This window comes from Delphinapterus leucas, chromosome 8 (assembly GCF_059928025.1).
Source record: "Delphinapterus leucas isolate spDelLeu-1000000601 "Yukka" chromosome 8, BTC_Dleu_Yukka2, whole genome shotgun sequence".
In the NCBI taxonomy this organism is placed as follows: Eukaryota; Metazoa; Chordata; class Mammalia; order Artiodactyla; family Monodontidae; genus Delphinapterus; species Delphinapterus leucas.
Window position 1 is genome coordinate 63,208,513 of NC_143136.1, and position 20,171 is coordinate 63,228,683.

General features: G+C 41.0%; 1 protein-coding gene across 6 annotated transcripts; it reads right to left on the reverse strand.

Annotated features, from left to right (window-relative positions):
* Window positions 1-615: 615 nt before the first annotated feature.
* Window positions 616-17,486, reverse strand: DHRS9 (dehydrogenase/reductase 9). Of its 6 annotated transcripts, XM_022569974.3 has the most exons (6): window positions 17,297-17,486; window positions 15,491-15,700; window positions 9,342-9,711; window positions 7,875-8,133; window positions 7,372-7,535; window positions 616-4,341 (listed from the first exon to the last, which is right to left on the reverse strand). In XM_022569974.3, the coding sequence occupies exons 2-6, from the start codon at window positions 15,653-15,655 to the stop codon at window positions 4,109-4,111; spliced, it is 1,191 nt and encodes a 396-aa protein (XP_022425682.1). In that variant the 5' UTR covers window positions 15,656-15,700; window positions 17,297-17,486; the 3' UTR covers window positions 616-4,108. The 6 variants fall into 6 exon arrangements, with proteins under 6 accessions (XP_022425682.1, XP_089772845.1, XP_089772843.1 ...); XM_089916719.1 differs by lacking the exon at window positions 15,491-15,700 and having other exon boundaries at window positions 9,342-10,183; XM_089916717.1 differs by lacking the exon at window positions 17,297-17,486 and having other exon boundaries at window positions 15,491-16,976.
* Between the last annotated feature and the right edge of the window lie 2,685 nt (window positions 17,487-20,171).

Genomic DNA, 20,171 nt, shown 5'->3' on the forward strand with positions numbered 1-20,171 from the left:
GTTCTCTTTTTCTATGACCACTGGACCCAGGAAGTCTCAACATAGACGCAGGCTCCTTCACAGTATCTTTGGATCAACAGGTCATGGGAAATCACTATGGCAACACTGACTAATCTCTGAGGGAATGCTGATAGCAGAACCAGAGGTAGGGAGCCCTTGTGGAAGTACTCAAAGGCTTAAGGAAGTTACAGGATTTTGTTGAACTGACACATTGATAGCACAAGTAATGGGGCTGGCAAACTTGATCTTAAGTGATAGACGGCACCTTAGTCAGAACGGCTAATACAGGCTGATTTCTGAATTTATTCCACAAATATTTATTGAACACTGGTCTATGTGCCAGTAATGTGCTAGGCAAGGGAATACGAAGATAAGCAAATCATCATGGTTCCTGATTTCATGGAACTTAAAATTTGATAGGGAGAGTCATACTGTTCACTCTCAAGGTGACTGTCCCCCTCCCCCATATGTACAGACAATAATAGGTGTGGAATGTCATCAGTGGCAAACATTTCACAGATTTTTATTTTGTTTCTGTCTTCAACATTTTTGACACCGTGCTCATAGTTATATTCACTACATGAAAAGATACTACTGTGTTGAAAGCCTTTTAGGAAATTTTGACAGTATTTTTGTACAAAACATTTTTTTGAAAAAATACTTGTTAGGGCTTCCCTGGTGGCTCAATGGTTGAGAGTCGCCTGCCGATGCAGGGGACACGGGTTCGTGCCCCGGTCTGGGAAGATCCCACATGCCGCGGAGCGGCTGGGCCCGTGAGCCATGGCCGCTGAGCCTGCGCATCCGGAGCCTGTGCTCCGCAATGGGAGAGGCCACAGCAGTGAGAGGCCCGTGTACCGCAAAACAAACAAACAAAAAACCAACTTGTTAATTTATTCTATTTTAATTTGCCAATGTCAATAAAAAGTTAAGAAAAAAAATTGATAGGGAAAACCAATATTAACTAACTTACCAGCCACACAAATACATAATTACAGACTGTGATAAGTGCCCTGAAGTAAATTATAGGGTGCTGTGAGAATGTATGAGATGGGAACCTAGTTGGGATGAAAAGATGGTGGTCAGAGTTTGGAACTGTACACGCTTCCCTGAGGAAGGGGCTGAGATCGTAGGATGAGAAGACTAGATAAGCAGGTAAAATCGGAACATTCTAGGGAGAAGCATGGTCAAAGGCCCTGAGGTGGCAAAATGAGGATAGTAGCCTAAAATGAGGCTCATGAGGCATGCCAGGATAACGTGGTTTATGTTATGCATTTTAATCCAGTCAAAGCGCAATGGGAACATACTGAAGGGTTTAGGAAAGTGGAGGTGGGGAGAAGACCAGCATGATCAGATTTTAATTTTGAACAATCTGACTGAAGTGAGGAGAAATCATTGAAGCTACACAGGGCAAATATGCTATAGTTGAGGTAAGAGATGATGGAAGCTTGAACAGATGGTTGCGCTGGACATGAAGAGAAGTAGATGGACTTGAGGTCTCCTCAGGAGATAAAATTGACAGTAGCTGGTGCTGGACTGGGAAAGGGTAGGTGGGGCGAGGGAGATAGAAACTCCAGATTTGAATATATTGTTCAGATAGAGCTATATTGGACACAGCTGGATTTTTAGATCGGACCAGAGGGAACATTTGGGAAGTTCTCCTGGTCCCTCCAAACTAAGTGGGGAAGGACCTCCCAAGCTCAATGTGGCAGAAGACAACGTCTCAATTCATTTTGACCACAGATTCCTGGAGAAGCTCCTCTAAGGCATCCTGAGTGGCAGCCTCAGCCTTTGGATTACCTTAAGCTCTGTGAAGGAAGGGACCATATCCATTTTGTTCCTGACTGTAGGCCAGTGCTTAGCAGAAAGCCCAGCACATATGTCCACCAAAATATTATTGATAAAAATGTATTTCCCCAAGAGCACAGAGAATATGAGAAGTGATGGTGCAATGGAGAGACGTCTAGGAACCCATAGTTCAGACTCCTGGTGCCGTGACCTTCCCATGTCCCTCCCCCCTGAGTCCCTCCCTCCCCCCCAGGTCTTGTGCTTTTGTTGAGACTATGCCTTTATACTCCAAATGCCCCCACCTTCTCATTTAGTTGAAAAACTTTAGAAGTTGCTTGGATGAGTATATTTGGTTTCATTTTAAGGTGATATCATATTTGAGAGCATTCACTTAAGTACAGCATTTTTTTGGTTTGGTGAAACAGGGAGTTACCAATTGTAGCTACTTGGAGAAATGAGTAAAGAACTCAGGTCTAGGTGAAACAAAGGAAATAATACCATTAGGTAAGCCCAACGACACGGTGGAAAGTTCAGCAAAGGAGGTTCCTGCAGATTCTAAAGCCCTGGAGGCCCAGAAGGTCAGGGAGCAGCAGGCTAGATGTTTTTAAAGCAATGAAATGAAGCCAAGATCTAGGAATTCAAGGTGAGAAGGAGGAGCCCCAGCAAACAATGCGGATGAACTTCAGCTCCAAGGACAAGCCGAGTGACAGTCACCTAACCCATAGGTGGTTCGTTGCAACAAAAAGAAATCAGGAATCTATAGGTGGATGGTCTCTGGGGCTAGGACCAAGATGGAGATGAGTTCATAAGTAGGTAGTGATGATAGTCGAGATAACTTTGCCCAAGAATTTTTCTGTCTGATTCTTGCCGTGATTTTCTTCATTTTCATGCAAAAAGGATGAGAGTATCTACTCTCAAAATAATGAAATATATGTTCAGGTGGACCTGACACCATTGGAAATTTGATTTTGCAAAGTCATCAGTATGTCGCAAATGTGAAAGGAGGAAACTACCTCATAGGCAGATGTTTCCTGAAAGGTGAGTGTAAATGAATTGAATTACTGATATCTTCTGAGTGACATGGTTTCAAGCAGCAGACATGAAATAGTTTCTTCACTGTAAGTTCAGTGTGTGTGTGCGCATACACACAAATATGCACACTAGATAATTTCTCCCGCGGTTTCATCCTACATTAATCTGCAACAAATGTTAAATTTTGACAATTCAGGCTTTTCATGTAAATATTCAGCCAAACTCTGTGAGTGATACTGGGCTGGGCGCTGGGTTTTGGGCAAGCATCCGTTTAGGTAGCTGTTTCTTTTGGATGGGGGGGTGGGTCCAGAGTCAACCCAATTTAGAACCATGATATGAGCCAGGAGCAGACCTGCCCTCACTGTAACTGTAGGTGAAAGAGAGTCTTTGAATTTAGCTCTGTATTTTCATGGGGCTTCAGAGACCCCTTCAAATATTGGATTTCCAACCATCTCAGGTGTGATTGTATCAGATAGTCTATGTCTTGTTATATTTACAATAAACCAGAATAGACACACATGCTCTACATTTTTATTCTTTTGGAATGACTGGTTCCTCTGTTGTTACCATCTTTCCACAGAGAGCTGTATGGGCATCAGTGTTCACAGTGGCCTTGAAGAAGCTGTCCGTCCTCTGTAGTTCCCTCTAGGATAGGCAGGCTTGTCTTGGAATCTCCCTACCTCTACTTTTACACTTGTTTCTTTTTTTCAGTCCTCCTATTCCTTTTCTCCTTTTCCTTCCCTCCTCCTTGTAGTCTTACCTAGTACTTTTCTGCTGCCCCTTAGCTTATACCAGTTCCATAATGCTTCATTACCCTTCCTTTTCTTGCCTCCATCAAGGCTCACAGAACTGAGTTCTAATCCTTATTCCTAACCTTACTCTCAACAAGATAACACACCTAATCCACTTATGAAAGTATTCTACTTATCTCTCAATGTTTTGATAAGGGACAAATATTTAACATTCAGGAATTACTTTTAAGTGCTGTGGACTAGAAGCATGGGGCAGGCAAGGCGTGGAGATCATTTTGGATGGGAAAGCCTTCCCATTTTCCTTACATCATACCAAGCAGGCAAAGCCTAAATGTCGGGCAGGTGTCATACCTGCCCATCTTTTCAAATAAAGTTTGAAAAGGGACCCTGGGACATCATCAGTGACGGTGGGATCTCTTCTTTTACCAAAAGAAGCATCATCTAAATGAGTCCAGGTTGGATTCGGTAAAGAATGAGATGGAGAAGGAGATGTGTCCTTGGAATCAGCCAGTCTCATAGCCTGGGGCAGGCGTTTGTGGTCAGCTGAGTCCCACTGCCTTGGGATTAGCCAGCTCTACTTTCTGTTTCAACAGTAAAAAGTCTTGCAAAACTGCTGGCATGTGAGACAGAGGAATCCAGAAAATTTTGGCATCTTTTCCAGCAGCATAATGGGTTTTAGGGAAGAGACTTGTGAGAGCGTGGTCCATGCATTCCACCACCAGGGAGAGGTCCGTGTTCACAAGGGATGTAGTGCCTTTCAGTTTGTCTAGACCTGTAAAAAGAGACAAAAGTACATTTGCTCTGTGGAAGAAGAGGAATAGGGGAGTGTGAGCCTAGGTTGCAAAGGAGAGGATGCAGTGAGGGAATTTATTTTGAATTTGCCATTATAACTGGGTCCCCTTGTGATGGGTTTCTATCTATTCCTCAGAAAAGGATGCAATGGTGATTTCTTTAGACCACTGGCTCTCAAACTTGAGTGAGAAGCAGAATCTCCTAGAGGGCTTGTTAAAAGCCAGGTCCCGCCTCTAGTTTCTGACTCAGTGAGTGTGAAGTGGAGCCCAAGAATTTGCACTTCTATCAAGTTTCCAGCTGATGCTGATGGCGCTGGTCCACGGACCAAACTTTGAGAAGTGCTACTTTAAACCAATGTAGGAAAGATACTTCACAAAGTCTCGGAGGCTCCTGAACCCAGGAAGTTAGTAGTTTGATTCCGTATTTGTTTTACGGGAGTACTAAGTTTATAGGAAATGTGAGTGTTCACAAGTGCTTGCGCCTGTGTGTGCGTACACTCATATAGCATGTGCCTCTATAAGTCAGTGAATAAAGAGAGAATTATCTCCCAAAGTCCTGACTCAGGAAGCTAAAGGTATCCTGCTTCTCAGGTAAATGAAGTGTTTGGGTAACGAGCTAAGATACTTTTTAAAAAATAATAATAAATTTATTTATTTATTTTTGGCTACATTGGGTCTTCATTGCTGTGCACGGGCTTTCTCTATTTGCGGCAAGCGGGGGCTACTCTTTGTTGTGGTGCACGTGCTCTCATTGTGGCGGCTTCTCTTATTGTGGAGCATAGGCTCTAGGGGCGTGAGCTAGAGCAGCACGTGGGCTCAGTAGCTGTGGCACACGGGCTCAGTAGTTGTGGCTTGCGGCTCTAGAGCGCAGCCTCGGTAGTTATGGCACACGGGCTTAGTTGTTCCGCGGCATGTGGGATCTTCCCAGACCAGGGCTCAAACCCATGTCCCCTGCACTGGCAGGCAGATTCTTAACCACTGCGCCACCAGGGAAGTCCCGAGCTAAGATACCTTTAAAGAGGCAGGTATTTTATCAAGGGAGTGGTGATGGCTTGGAGCATTCCTCCTAAGCTCTTAAAACATACCTTGCGTTGTGTCTTCTCAAGGGAAAATCTATTGTGTTAAATCTTTCTTTCTACTTCAGGGCCAGTAGCCAAAAGTTGTTCAAAGAGTCTAATTGAGGCTAGCTCGTAAGTCTTAGTCAATTTTAAACTCCTACTACTCCACCTTGCGCAATGAAGCAAGGTGAGCTTAAATTTGTGGTCTACTTTGGAACTGAGTCTGGCTGATCTTGAGGTCCTGGCTCAGAAAACTCTAATGAGCACCCAGGACAAAATAGGGCTCTAAGCCTTTGGGAATTCTGAGAAAGGACACCTGACCCAGGGGCCAAGTCAAAAATAATTTTGAGATGGAAGTTGATGATATATTCACAGGCACTTAGAAAGTATCAACGTCAACATCAAACAGGGAAAGCTCTTTTCAATGAGGGATTTTGTTTCCGAATTTACTTAGAACCTTCAGAGGCTGTACGTGAGTGAGAAACAGAGTTTAATGGCAGTGGTTGTAACCCTACACATAGTGACATATCAGCACTGGGAGGTTTGTCAAACCAGATGTTCTAGTTGATGTGTGTGTGTGTGTGTGTGTGTGTGTGTGTGTGTGTGTGTGTGTGTGTGTGGTGAGGTGGCTGGGGAACTCAGTCAGTCTACAAACTTCCCCAGGTGGATCTGACTAGGCTCTTGGCTCCACCTTGAAAACTCCTGACCTTGAACCTTGCCATAGTTGGCTGTCTTACCAAGCCTGCTGATGAAGAGGTAAGGTCACAGCTGGGGTTAGAGTGACACAAAATTAGGTGGGGCCCTGTGTGGCTCAAAGCAGGAGCTTAGTAAGTGTTCGAGGAATGGCAAATAAACTAACAGGGCCATGACGTTTGACGTGGAGGTGGGCCCCTCATACAGGAAGTTCCAGCAGTTCCTCAATGCCTCTTCACTGTTGCAGTGCACGGCCCGAGAACAGATGGCGAAGTCAGGCTGTCTGGGTTTAGATCTAGCTCTTCCACTTACTAGCTGTGCCACTTTGGGCAAGTTAAATCCCTGTGTCTCTGTTTCTATAAAATTCAGAGGGTTTGTTTGGGCGTTTTAAATGAAAGAGTTTGTGTAAAGCACTTAGAATGGTGACAAGTACATAGTAAATGTTCACTATGTGTTAGTCATTGTTATCCAATCTTTATGATTATTCCTCTATCCCTGACTCAGTCTGACTTATGTTACTTTTCCTTCCATCTCCATCTCCCATGCATTCCTGCTCCAGAAGACTTCCACCCAAATAATTTCTTCCTGTTTAGGCTTATTCAAACCTGACCTTTCATATAAAGGCTTCTTAACCAGCAGTACTTTTTATCCTGTGCTGAATTTCTTGGTAATTAGACAGCATACTATCTAGCACCCCTTCTGGGCTGTTGGGTTGTGTCTCAGAAGTAAAGGATCAAGTTTCTTGCATGTTGTACAGTCTCATCTGCTTACATTTTGTTGTCAACTAGCTTGTAAGCTAGTTAAGGGTCAAAGTCTGAGTCTTTATATTTTGTAACCTCCATAAATCCTTGAACAATGTTGAATGAGTGGTCGGTGATTACCAAAAAGAGGAGGTTTGGGTAGAGGTGATGACCGTGGGCTCCAGTTCAGGCATGGCCTGGGGGAGTTGTATAAGCTTGGGTAGGACATTTCCCCTTTCCAAGCCTCTGCTCACTACTATAGTTCTTTTGAGGAATAAATGATATAATTTATAAGGCACTTAGTATAGAACTTGGCACTTAGTAAATGCTCAGTAAGTGTTTATAAACACTTGGAGGAGCAAGAGATGACACCGGAATTAATAAGGATCCCTGATCCATATTTGAGATCTCTATTGGTGTATTACCATGAGAACCTTATTTTTTCAATTATGTTTGAGTCTCCTTCAAGCTGTCTAGGACAATGAATACCAGAGAACCCTGGGTCCACCCAGAAACTCACTTTTTTCGATGTAGCCTTCTCCGTATTGTTGTTTGATATCTGGAGACAGATGCTTCCAAATGGTGAGTTTTCTTTCGGTGGTCTTTACTGGATCTGACAGATCTGTTTTGAACAATCCTGGTTCAATGCATGCGACGTGCACATCAAAAGCTTTCATGTCCCGCCTGTGAAAAGAGCCCATAGAAGATGTTTAATCCAGGCTTACTTGGAGAATGTTTGCTTATGAATCTTTTCATGGAATCATGGAATGGGGTGCATGGGAAAAAGCATCTTGTTCTACCCTCTCAGTTTGCAGATGAGGAAACTGAAGTTCAGGGTGGTGAAGTGAGGGCTGGTTTAGTGGCAGAACAGGGAAGGGATCTGGGTAGACCCATCCCCAGTGCAGTGTTCCCCCAAAAGATAGTGTCTCATTAAGTTGACAAGCATATAGTGTCTGGTACATAAATAAATGTTCAGTGAATGTTAGCACCTATTATTTTCTAATATGCCCATCTTTGCTTTACCTTAAGCTGTCATTGAAGGCTTCTACTGCATATTTGGATGGAGCGTAGCCCCCTCCGCTGAATGCAAGCCGACCCCCAATGCTGGAGACGTTGATAACCCTCCCTCGAGCTTTCTTGACCAAGGGAAGCATATTTAACGTGACACTGATGAGTCCAAACAGGTTCACTTCAATAGGTTCTCTGTAGTCCTCCACTGTCAGCCAGTCGGTGGGCGCCAGCACGCCGAGAACACCAGCATTGTTGATCAGACCCCAGAGACCTAGAACAGAGAGGAAGGGAAGGAGGTGTGGTAGAAGGTGACATTATATGGGCATCCTTGATGGAAATACAGCCCCTTGCTTTACCTGATGGTGCCATTTCCTGCTCCTAGTCATACTCCTTCCTGCTTTGAAATACTTTACTGTCTTGGGAAGTGAGAGCACAGAGGGTGGGAGGCTAAACTGAAATGGCTGAAGTTCTGTGACTGGAAGCCAATCTCACAATTCTGCTTCTGTTTCTGCTTCTGAATGTCAAATACTGATACTGTCTGAGTGAGACTTTTTGCTTTTTAATCTCAGATGTGAGTAAATTGGTCGATTTTTCCTACCGTGCTAGATGGCAAAGCCAGAGAATATTTATAAACAGTTCTTTATAGACAAAGAACAACATTGATCTATTTCCCAGTTATTTTTGGTAAAAATCCAGTCATTCACTTGGCTTATTTTATGGTGGGGAGCATTTAATATTGTTAAAGGTGTTTGGAATTCAAGCATTAAAAAATAACTGGAGCCTCATCAAACCGTTGTTTTTGAAAGTTTCAGAGTCTCAACTATATGATGAAGATGTGATAGAAAAAAATCACATACATTTGTTTTTTCCTTTGTGGACTCAAATATCTTCATTCATGAGAATATTTCAAACTTGATCCAAGCCAATAAAAGTATTCTAGTTCAGAATGCTGCCATCTTTGCAGAATCTAAGGCAGAATGAGGTCCAGTGACTCACTACTCTATCACGACTATCTAAGACACCTTTGCTCAGATCCTCAGACCATTTTCTTCCTTTCCCAGTGAAAATGTGTGAGCTCTGGAACCATTTTGTAGTGAGAAGTGGGTCCCAATCCAGCTGACAATTTGGAGATTGCCCCCATGATCTCCTGTGGCTTTTAGCCCCAAGTTCTTTGCTGTGCAGGGGGCTAGAGTAACAGTTCACAGGAAAAGACCAGGAAAAGTTAATACCTCTATCTCAGTTCTAAATTCACCCACTGGGACTTAGGATAACGTGGGCTGTGTCTCTCATGCACGTAGAGAGCTTGCAACTTAGAACTACTCAGGGGGTTATTCTAAAATTTCTCCAGTCTTCTCCAGTACACAGCTGGTATTTAGGAAGCATTTTTTTGGAGGAACTATTTAAAATCAGAACACATTTTATTTAGCTTTGGTAACGTCTCAACACCCCTTTCATTCTTCCCATCCCCACATCACTCACCTTTCTCCCCTGCTTGGTTTTTCACCCACTGGGCAGTCCTCTTGACACTTTCTGGGTCAGTTACATCCAGAAGCACCGTATGAAGCCTTTCTGAGGTTTCTTCCTTTAAAGCTGTTGATCCTGATTCAGTCAGACAGGCAGCAATTACATGAAATCCTTTTTTATCAAAAGTTCTGGCTGCCAAGTTTCCAAAGCCAGTGTCACACCCGGTGATGAAAATGTACTTATCAGTGATGTCTGTGATCTTTAGCTGTCCTTTATAATGCCATAGAAAACCACAAAGGATCAGGAGGGCTAACACCCAAAAGAGCATTTCCCCCTGTGTATGACAGAGACACTTCTTTCTTGAACAGTAAAAGAAGGTGGCGTCCTGAGTGTTCAAAATTAGAAAGAAAATTCAAATTAGAACCATTAAGGCATTATAACCCAGGAGTGATGAACTTAAGATATCTTAATGCATTTGAGTGGATAAATAGATAGTTAAAAATACAATAACTCTTATTTGGTTGGGAAGATGGCCATTTAAGTGCTAAAACACTCCTCTAAAGTAATGCAAAAACTAACCAAGTAGTAGAAAAAGTAATGGCAAAGTTGACACAGGTCATTGGGTTGATAAGACATTTATTTCCTGCATATATTTCTTTCCTTAATAAGGAATACAAACATACATACAGATAGAATGGTACACACACACACTCATGTGCACACATACACACAATTTTATTTCTATTGCTTTACAAGGAACATATTGTTTCAGATAAAAAATAGTGTAATATATCTTCACTTATCATGGAAAATTTGGGCTCTGCTTTCATCTTTTTTTCCTGCCAAAAGATCTATAGCTAAAGAAAGAAAAAAGAGTAAAAGAATTACTAACTGATAAACATAAGTCAGAGGTAAGTGGTAGGTTTGTGAAAACTAGTTGATTCTTGTGATATAGTTGTGACTATTTCTAAAGCAGTCAGGTTTTTAGACTATCGTGGCGTAAAAATTTGGTATAGTTTCTCCAAATCTTCCCTCTGTAGGAGTTATTCATTTGTTGCAAATCATGTCCATGTAGCAGGATTTCCCCTTCTCAAATATATAAATACATTAAAAATATATAATTTTGAGGGGTGGGGTGGTGTAACCAACTCTTGCAAAATTTCATATTTAGACATTTTAAGGAAATTTCATGTTTACACATTCAATTAGTATAGTGTTTTGTTCAAGTCCTGGTCTTGATAAATAATTGTCAAATAACGAAATGTTGACTATATTCCCTGAATAGACTCTGTAGCCTTTATTGCAATCCGAACTCCCAAGGGAATTTTGTGAAAAATGCAAATACTCATGGGGTTTAACGTGCCCTAGAGCAGAGAGTGGAAATTTTCTGTGTCGTTGTGTTTGGCCGATGGCAGGCATAAGGTGAGCAATAGTAAAACAATGGCTTACATTTATGAAGCATTCTGCACTGTATTTACATATAGGTCTCATTTGATCCTCTTAACAGCTTTCTCAGTTAGAGAGGGCACATTACCTGCCTCATTTTATAGGAGAATTAATATGCCAGTTAATAAGTGTAAAATGAATGATGGAATTAGCAAATCATCATTTGGCAACTGACATAGTGACAATTGTTCCAGGCAATTTTAAACTAGTGGGTGAAATTCTGACGAGAAACAATAACCATAGAATCTCAAAGAATCTCTGCATAAGATTTGTACTAATTAAAAAGAGAGTAATAGTAATTTCACAGTGGAGAAATCTGACAGATACCACTTTAACCAAGTGATAAAAATGAACACTACTAGTTATGGGACAAACCAACATCATGTTCCTCCTGGTATAGCCACTGAGAAGGACACAGCAGCACTTCTGTGCATAACTGAAAGCTAATCATGCATAAGGCACATCTTTCAATTCCACACAATGTATGGCCTGTACTCTTCAAAAATGTCAAAGGCATGAATGAAGGAAAAGAAGGACTGAAGACTGTTCCTGATTAATGGAGACTAAATAGGAGTGACAACCCCATGCAACTTGTGATCTTGCACCAGAAAATCATTTTTGTCTTTTGTCAAAAAGAACATTTTTAGGTTGACAAGTGAAATTTGAGTAAGCTCTGATAAATAATACTGCATGAATATCAATTTCTCAATCTTGATAATTTACTATGATTATGTAGAAAATGTCCTGCTTTTTAGGAAATACACACAGAAATATTTAAAGATTAAGTAGCACCATGTCTTCAACTTACTCTCAAACAGTTTAGGAAATAATAAGAATATGTATATAAACAAATATATTAAGAACACATTTGTTCTCTAAGGAGAGAATAAGAGTGTAAATGTGGTACAATGTCAATATCTGGGGATTCTGGGTTGTACTATTCTTTCAACTTTTCCATAAGTTTGAAATTAATTCAAAACAAAAAAGTTAAAAATTTGGCAAAGGAAAAGAAAACTTTTTTTTTTTTTTCTTCTGAGAAAAGTGTTCGACTGCTTTGAGTTCCATGCACAGAATAGGTAAGAACTATTTCATACCCAGGACTTCAGAACCTAGTGACCTTGGACACTGAGTTTTCTGCCTTCTACTCTTTGGCAAGTTCACCTTCATAACCACTGGAGAAAAACAAAAACTCAAACCAAACCAGTCAGACTCCCTCTTCTCTCCTCATCTTCTCTACACCCCATTCAACCTCCTCCTTCCCTAGCCAAACCAATTTTTCCTTGATAACAAGCAAACAGAGAGTAGGTTTTAGTTGTTAGGGATGGGCTCATGTTCAAATGTGTTGTCCTCACTAGTTACCCCTCTGGGCTGAGGGTCATTTCAGATGCTGGTGTCCCAGCCTGCAGCCTGAATTTGAGGACAGCAAACCTTGACCTAGAGTTTTGCAAAGCCTGTCCTTCCCCCAAAGATTATCATCCCAAAATACTGGTCTTCTTCAGTTCCTAAGGTTCACATTCCTCTAGGTCACTGGACAAAGTCAGCCACGAACCAACACATACCTTTGTCCTCTAATAGTATTTTAGCCAAGATGCCACCTCTGAGTAACAACCATGGGTCGGTCAGAGTCATTGGGAACGTGACCTGTACACAGAAGCTGATTGATGGCTGATTGGTTCATTGACCACCGAGAAGTAAATGAGTAACAGCAACTAATAGGTCTGCTTCAACCTTAGTCTGCCAGGTGTGGTCACCTCCACATAGTTCTCTGGTGACAGCAATTCAGTGACTCAGGACACTGACTTTAGTTGCTTGGGTTGTTTGCTTATATGTTGTGTTTTCCAATTTATCTCACACAAACTGCTTGGTAGGGGTACAAATCCCTTGGCAAGAAGCACCTAGGTCTGCAATAGTCCTTCTAGCACTCAGGGGCTGTGAGCCCCTTGACTCGTCAAGGACAAGAACCAAGTAAGAGAAAGCAGATCTGCAGCCCCTACAGTGCAGTGCAAAGGGATGGGTGCAATTCTGAATATAAGTCCTCTGAACTGGTCATGGAAATTTTTCTTAAGCCAAGATAAAATTTGGAAAAACAAGGACCAAGATCACACACACACACACACACACACACACACACACACACACACACACAACAATTAGAGCAGGGATTAGGAGCCCAGGCCTTGGAATCAGGCCGGTAAAGTTTCAGTCTCAGTTCCTCTACCGTCAGAAGGCCTTTGGGTAAATTACTTTTATTGTCTTCACCTCCATTTTTCTATCTGTAATATGGAGATAATAACTTCTACCTTGAAGAGTACTTGGTGAAATAAAGTGACTAGGCGTGCTACACAGGAAGAACCTTGTCGTATGGCAGGATCAATCACTTTCACTTTGTGAGGGGACTGCTCTATGCATTGCCCATATTTTGGATTAGGTTCTCAACCTCAGTACTTCTGCAATTTTGGGTCAGATAATTCTTTGTTATGGGGTTTGTCCTGTGTATTACAGGGTGTTTAGCAGCACCCCTGGTCTCTATCATCTAGATGCCAGTAGACCCCCTCCCCAGTTGTGACAACCAAAAAACCAAAAGTGTCTCCAGACATTGCCAGATGGCCCCCGGGGATAAAAGCACTCCCATTTGAGAACCACTGGTCTAGCACTGCCTTGTCTTGGGGGCCCAGAACTGTACAGCCTCAGAACTACTTTTCTGGAAACTCAGTTGTTGGTTCCTCAGTAGTGCCACATTGATAAGAGTTCATATTTTTTTATAGTCTTACCAGGAAAGTTTTGTTATTTATAAATATTATTCATACCCTGCTGCTGTAAGCATCAATTTCTATGTTTATAAAAAAATAATTGCCTTTTTGTCATCAGGAGGATAGGAGGCAGTGAACAAAGCCAAATTTATGTGTGATACAATTTGTGAATTTAGAAATTACCAAATGAGCACTCACAGCTTTTATGAGGCCTAAATTCTGGCTGAGCCTTTTGAGTTTGGACCTCTCTGGACATCTCTGGGGCACCTTTCAGATGGGTGGCCTGCTGACTACAGAATTCAGAGGATGCTCCTAGAAAGCCATGGTCCTTGGGATTCCCAGTTGACCAAGTCAGGTAGAAATGATAATAACTCTATGATTTATTGAGTATTACCACATTCTAGGTGCTCTGCTAGGATCTAGAAATATCTTTCTTGTTCAAACCTTACAGTAAAATGATCTGTATTTTATAGATGAGGAAACAAATTCAGAAGTGCATGTTAACTGGCTCAAGATAGAATTGTGCTGCTCTGGGGACTGCTATGCGGGCCACTCAATCCCAGCATCCATGCTTTAATCCTCTGCTCCACTGCTACCTGGATTCCCACGCAACTCTGGGCTATGTGTACACTTCTCTACACCACCTGTGCATTGTGTGATAGTTGGCATTAAGTAAATAAATGTGGAAGGAAAGAAGGAGGAGAGGGAGAGAAGGAAGTTTCCACTTGAACACCAGGGTTCTAGTGATAATTGGATTAATCTTTGAGCCCTCTAAATCATCAGGGCATCATCAACATCATTATTATCGTCATCTAGTCACACTTCCAATTTAGATAACTTTAAACGTTTTTGAAAAGTGTTCAAATAAAATTTATCTCATTAAATTGTCAGAATACTTCTGTGAGCTAAGTAGGGTAGATGTCATACATAAGGTCGTTTGCCAGAGAGCAGCTAGATCTAAAATTTTGATCTCAATTCCTAAACTGTGTAAAAAGAAAAGTAGAAATAGAAAGAGATGAACACATTATCAGTCAATAGGAAAAATGAAAATACATTATCAGAATGCTTCACCATGCCACAAAGCCTCAAAAGGAACCAAGAAAGGAGAACTGATTTTCTCTTTCATCTGCACGTGAAGGGCTGAAGAGTAACTGCTTGGCTGCAGCTACAGGAAAATATTGCAACTCGATTGCTGACCTTGCCCACTTCTGCTTCTTTTAATTTTCTCTCTCTGGCTTTCTTTTCCTAGTAAAATATCTAAAATAAGATCCTTTGATATCACTTCTCTTAGCCATCTTCCTCTGCCCTTTAAAAATAAATGACACAGTTTAAAAGAAACAAAACGGAAAATAATGTCTTAATGTTTCAATGTCATTGCAAGGTATACTTTTTATAACAAATGTAGAATTCTTTCCATACAACTTGGTTTTATTTCCACAGAACTTCACAAAAGACTTTGTTTTAGAAAGCAATACTGAGACTAGTCAATCACACTGATCGTTAAGGGATTTGTAGAATCTTTATTTTTTTTCAATTTGTTGCAATCATGGCCTGAGTTGAATCCACAACTAAGTTTTTATCAAAATACATCAAATAGAGAACATTTAGCAATTGTTTTCTAAAATATTTTCTTTCTGAGGTTCTCTTGCACAAGCTTTCTTAGTGTTGACAGCAGTCTGACCGGACGTGTATGTCCTTTGTACGTTTAAATATTGTAAACCTGGTTAATTGACACCAAATTCCTTTTTATTTTTACCTTTTCATTGAGTCAAGAAATTCTGTCACTATTTAACCTAACTGCCCTTTCTGAGATTTCTGTGGCACTTTTCTTTAAGAAAAATGACACTTGCGCCTAATGACACAAACTAATTCGTATGACTAATGAATGATGTTCCTGTGAAAAAAATGTTCAAGTTGGGCACCCAGAAATCTAAAAAAATTTTTAAAAATGAAGCTGAGGGACCTTACCTGAAATAGCCTTACGTAAGGCAACAAGCGGTCCGTTGAGGGTCTGATTAAAATTATAATGATTATGATGTCCCTGATAATACGGCTGAGATGGTATTTATCCTTGTAAGTTCCCTCACTCAGTGGGATGAAGAAGCTCCTCCACCAGTTATGTTCCTCTTGCATCCTGCTTCCTGCAGGAGGGAGGCAGCCCACGGTACCCAGTGTGCCCTGTGGAGTGGGACATTGAGGTATGGAGAGGGGTGTTCCTCTTTGCAGACTCATTCAGCCTCCTGGCAGAGGTGTGCCAGCCCACTCTTTTGTAGGGAAGACCTGACGAATTTACGTTTTGCATTCTTTAGTTCTAAGGAAAAAAGTTTCTCTTTCTTTTGCTTTCTCTCAAAACTTTTAAATTATAATTGATAAAAACATCCATAATAATAAATAAATTAATTAATATTATTATTTTGCCCATATGCTTCCTGACAGTACTGGCAGGTTAAGAATTGTTGTTAAAGCCATGGTTACCTTATTTATGTTGCTGAATAAAAGTTGCTAATTGGAAGACATTGTATATTGTATTTTATTATAGCTTAGTTACAAAGCTTCAAGGAAAGCTTAGAATACAGAGAGAATGTTATGTAGAGATGCAGAAAGCATGTTCAGATCTTCAGTATATTTCTTTTAGTCTCAGTTATCTTTGAGCAGAAGCAGAGTTTTTAAAGACAGTACCTTGAGAAAGTGACATGCCTTATAAGGGTTTTAGAACGAATTCCCATTTTCTCCATTTGATATGTATGAGATAATAATTTTTTCCTTGCATTTAAATATTGAGCTTTGTCCTAAAAATTGGGCACACTTTTCGAATGTCTAAAGTACAACAAAGATGATACAACATTTAATTTGCATTTTATGCAGTATCTAGCCAAGGATTTTTTTTAGAGCACTTACTAAGCTAAATAAAACATAATCCTTACCCTGGAGCTAATAGTGTAGCAGGACATTTCAGAACTATTTGTACAACCCTAAATTGAATTTTAATTTAAAAGTGTGTTTTCTTTAAACTTTTTCCCCAGCTGCTAAAAATCAACCCGCTGAGAGAGCGACACCACACTACCGTTTGCATCATAAAGCCTTTAACAAGGGCTGTCCTTGAAGCCACTAAACTGACTTTCTCCCTTTCTCATTGTATGTTGGGAGTTTCAGGTAAAATCCCAACCTTATTCATAAAGTGGAGAGTAAATATACGAAGTGGGTTTATTATTGTCATCCCAGTGTCCAAGGATCAAATGTGTGTTGAGGAATTTCCCTGCTTCCTTCTGGACTAGACAACATCTTTCTCACTCAGCTAGCGTGTGTGTATATAATATTTGCCTAAATTGACATCTGAAAATATTGGTAAAGCAGGTAGACAAACAGACCTGACCTGCAGTTGGTAGCAAATCTGTTGTTCCAATCAGAAACTCAGCTAAGATTCCCACTCTTTTTGGAGCCTCTTCCCACTCCAGTTTGCAATTAATTATAAGATTCACAGATGGTGTCAAATAAGCACAGAGAGATGAACTAGATGTAAATGTAATTGTAACTCTAGGGTGCTAAAGAACATTCAAAGAGAAACCTGGGGAAGTTCAAGGCCAGGTCTTGAGGGACACTGAGATCACTTCTGTGGTGAGATGGACCCAGGGCCCGTTACAGCCTCCTAACATATCACTCTTTTTTTTTTTTATAGCAACCGTTGACTGCAGCATGAAAGACAACTTGATTCATTTTGTAAGACAAAACAGTGTGAAGACTGACATGAGAAATGAAGGAATAAATGACAGTTACCTTATTTAAGATGAACGGGGACACAGAAGCTGGTGTGGACTGGCTGGGCTGCTTGTTGTGATCTGCCCGATCTGCCCGCTGTGCTGGGGAAAGAAGGGTTGTGCCACCCTGACGTCAAAGATCCTCTTAGGGTGGAGGTGCCTGGGCTCCTGTCAAACTCAAAGTGCTTAAATGTGTGAGGAGTCCTCAGGTTCCCTCCTCGCTCTGTGAGTCACCCTCGCTGTGACTCGGGGTGATGACTAAATCTCTCTTCTGCGGTTGAAGGAAGCCAAGAAGTTGTGGGTCACGTGTTTCCAAAGGAATCAGCAGTATCTTTAGTAAATGAAAGGTAATTACTTTTAGAAGGGACTTACAAATGATCAATAACACCACTTTCACTGTGAGTACTGAAATAATTAACATGGAGACATTCTTTTGCCCAGTGCATTGTTTTAATTATTTAATTTTTGAATTATGATTATTGCTCATGATCTCTAGTTATTTTTTTCCTCCCTGTTAACACGCCTTTGCTGATTTAGTACTCCTTCCCTCCTAAGAGTGTAGGTAGGGGAAACCAGTCTCTGATGATTCGTTTTTACCACTTTTGTTGTTGTTGTTGCTATACATTGGAGAGCAAGGAGATCAAAACATTTTAAGGAAATGAGAGAGTGGACTTATTTAAAAGTCTTAATTTGTGTTTTAATGTATGACAAGGAGATATTACTGAAGTGGTCTCTAGAACTGAGACCACTGGGAAGAGGAAAGGACGCCCCCTCCCTGCCCAGAGTTGGTCTGTTTTAGGGTCATCACAATTGACCTGGCATATCCTGGGATGCAACAGAAAATACCAAGGCTGCAGGTGCTAATATATACACCAGCCCCACCCACCCCCAAGCCTGTCACCTTCACCCTAGGCACTCAAGCTGGTACAAACGCCACTGATTGTTTAGTTTCAGTCTCTTTATATACTGATTTGTTGCTATACGTCTCAGATTTCCCAGGCTTCTGTGTCCCTTCTTTGAAAAACACAGTTTCTTATGGTTGAGCTGAGATGAGTGGATGAATGAACATATCTGTCTAGGTAGAGTCTAGACAACTGCTATCACTCTTTAAATTACACAGGGATCTTTTTTCTCCAAAAGAACAAAACACCAAAACTGAAATTTACTCAGGTAAAGATTTAGTGTGTGCAAAATGTCCAAGTATAGTTTTTTCCCTTTGACATTTCACATGTCAGAGTAAGGCTTAAATAGAAATCTTCTTTGAGAGATAATACATTGACTTACATCCTCATGAAGACAGGTATAAATGATTACTGTCTGACCTTTCCTGCAAGCAAGTTACTGTCACTGAGAGGTGGAGAGAGCCACAGACACCTGGGTGGTCATGGGGTAGAGATGGGAAAAGGGCCAAGAAAAGGCTGTAACATCAGTAGGTTTTGCTGACTCAGCAATCGTGTTTGGCGCCCTGTTTTAAAATTTTCCCAAGTAGACTTTAAAAAAAAAATCAGATGTTTTGACTGATCTGCATTCTTGCCGTGTGTCTGGATCCCTCAATTCCAGTGGACCCAATTTAGGAGTTCAGCTTCAGTAGCCCTGGCACCAGGGTTGGAACACTTGCTTCCTTTGCCAAATGATCCCATCTAGGTGTTCAGTTAATGAAATCATTTGTCAGCAGCGCCTTATCTGGACTGTTAACATATCTGCATTTAAATTCACTTCTTAAGTGCTAAGCTTTCTTTCATTTCCATTCCTTAATAAGGCAACATATGAAAGTGTTTTTTTGTTCAGAACTCTCCCTACATTAGACTTCTGGTCATCAAAGGTGATGTAAAAAATCAAGAATGAAATTGCAATTCCATTTTCTTCCTAGTTCCTTTTTAAAACAGAGATTGTATTGTGAATTTCATTCAAATGTAAATTTCGATGTTGATACTTGGGCTGTAATTATACAGGGGTAAGTCTAGATACTGCCATAGAAAAAACACTAAACATGACTCTCCTTTTTCTTCTAAGTGTGTATGTCCCCCATATTTCCCTCTGATTTCTGCCCAAAGATGCCTTCTCCACTCTTTTCCAGACACCAAAACACAAGGAGAATATCCGGATCCAACACTGTCTCAGAGGACATACATCAAGTTCCTTGTCACGGCACTCTGCTGGGGTGGTCCAAGCCACAGGTATTCTTAAAATGGGAGTCAAATGGAAAAAAGCACGTACTCCAGCACTGCAGGCTGTAGGAGATCCAATTCCTGGAGTATGGCTGGTGTCACTCTTGTAAGGGTTGCCAGAGAGAAAAGACTGTTTATGGAGTTTGCGTGTTGACTTCCTCCTTCCTGGCATAATAATATAGTCCTCTCTCCAAGGTCGCTCTCAGTGGAGTGCGTTTCTCTGAATAACCAATAATGAATTGGATTTATGGCTTCCTGGTAAAAACAGTACAGGCTGTAATTTCTACCTCCTTCCTTTGTCAACAGGCAGCTCTCTTATTTCCACTCTAAAGGTTCCCCGACTACACCAACAATGCCTCTGACATGCGAGGAGCTGAATTGCAAATGCTGTTCATAAATGCATAGCTAGGCTTGGTCAAAACCAGGAGCTTTGTTATTCATTTGGCATTCCCTGACTGTCCCAGCTGTAAGATGAAGCTGGGCTATTCTTTTGTTCCCCTACACTGTAAGATATTTAGGTATAGTAATAAGGGACTGAGTCACGGGAACATTTGGTAGATTATTTGAAGAAAGATTCTTCTTATTTGCAGAACACACATCATTTTAACTTACTCAAACAAGAGGTCTTGGTTTGAAAGGTGGGGTGAGGAGTATCATATTGGTGAGCATTGTCCCGTCAAGGCACATGGAGCAAGAGAAGATGGGTGAGAATGGAGGGGAAAGATC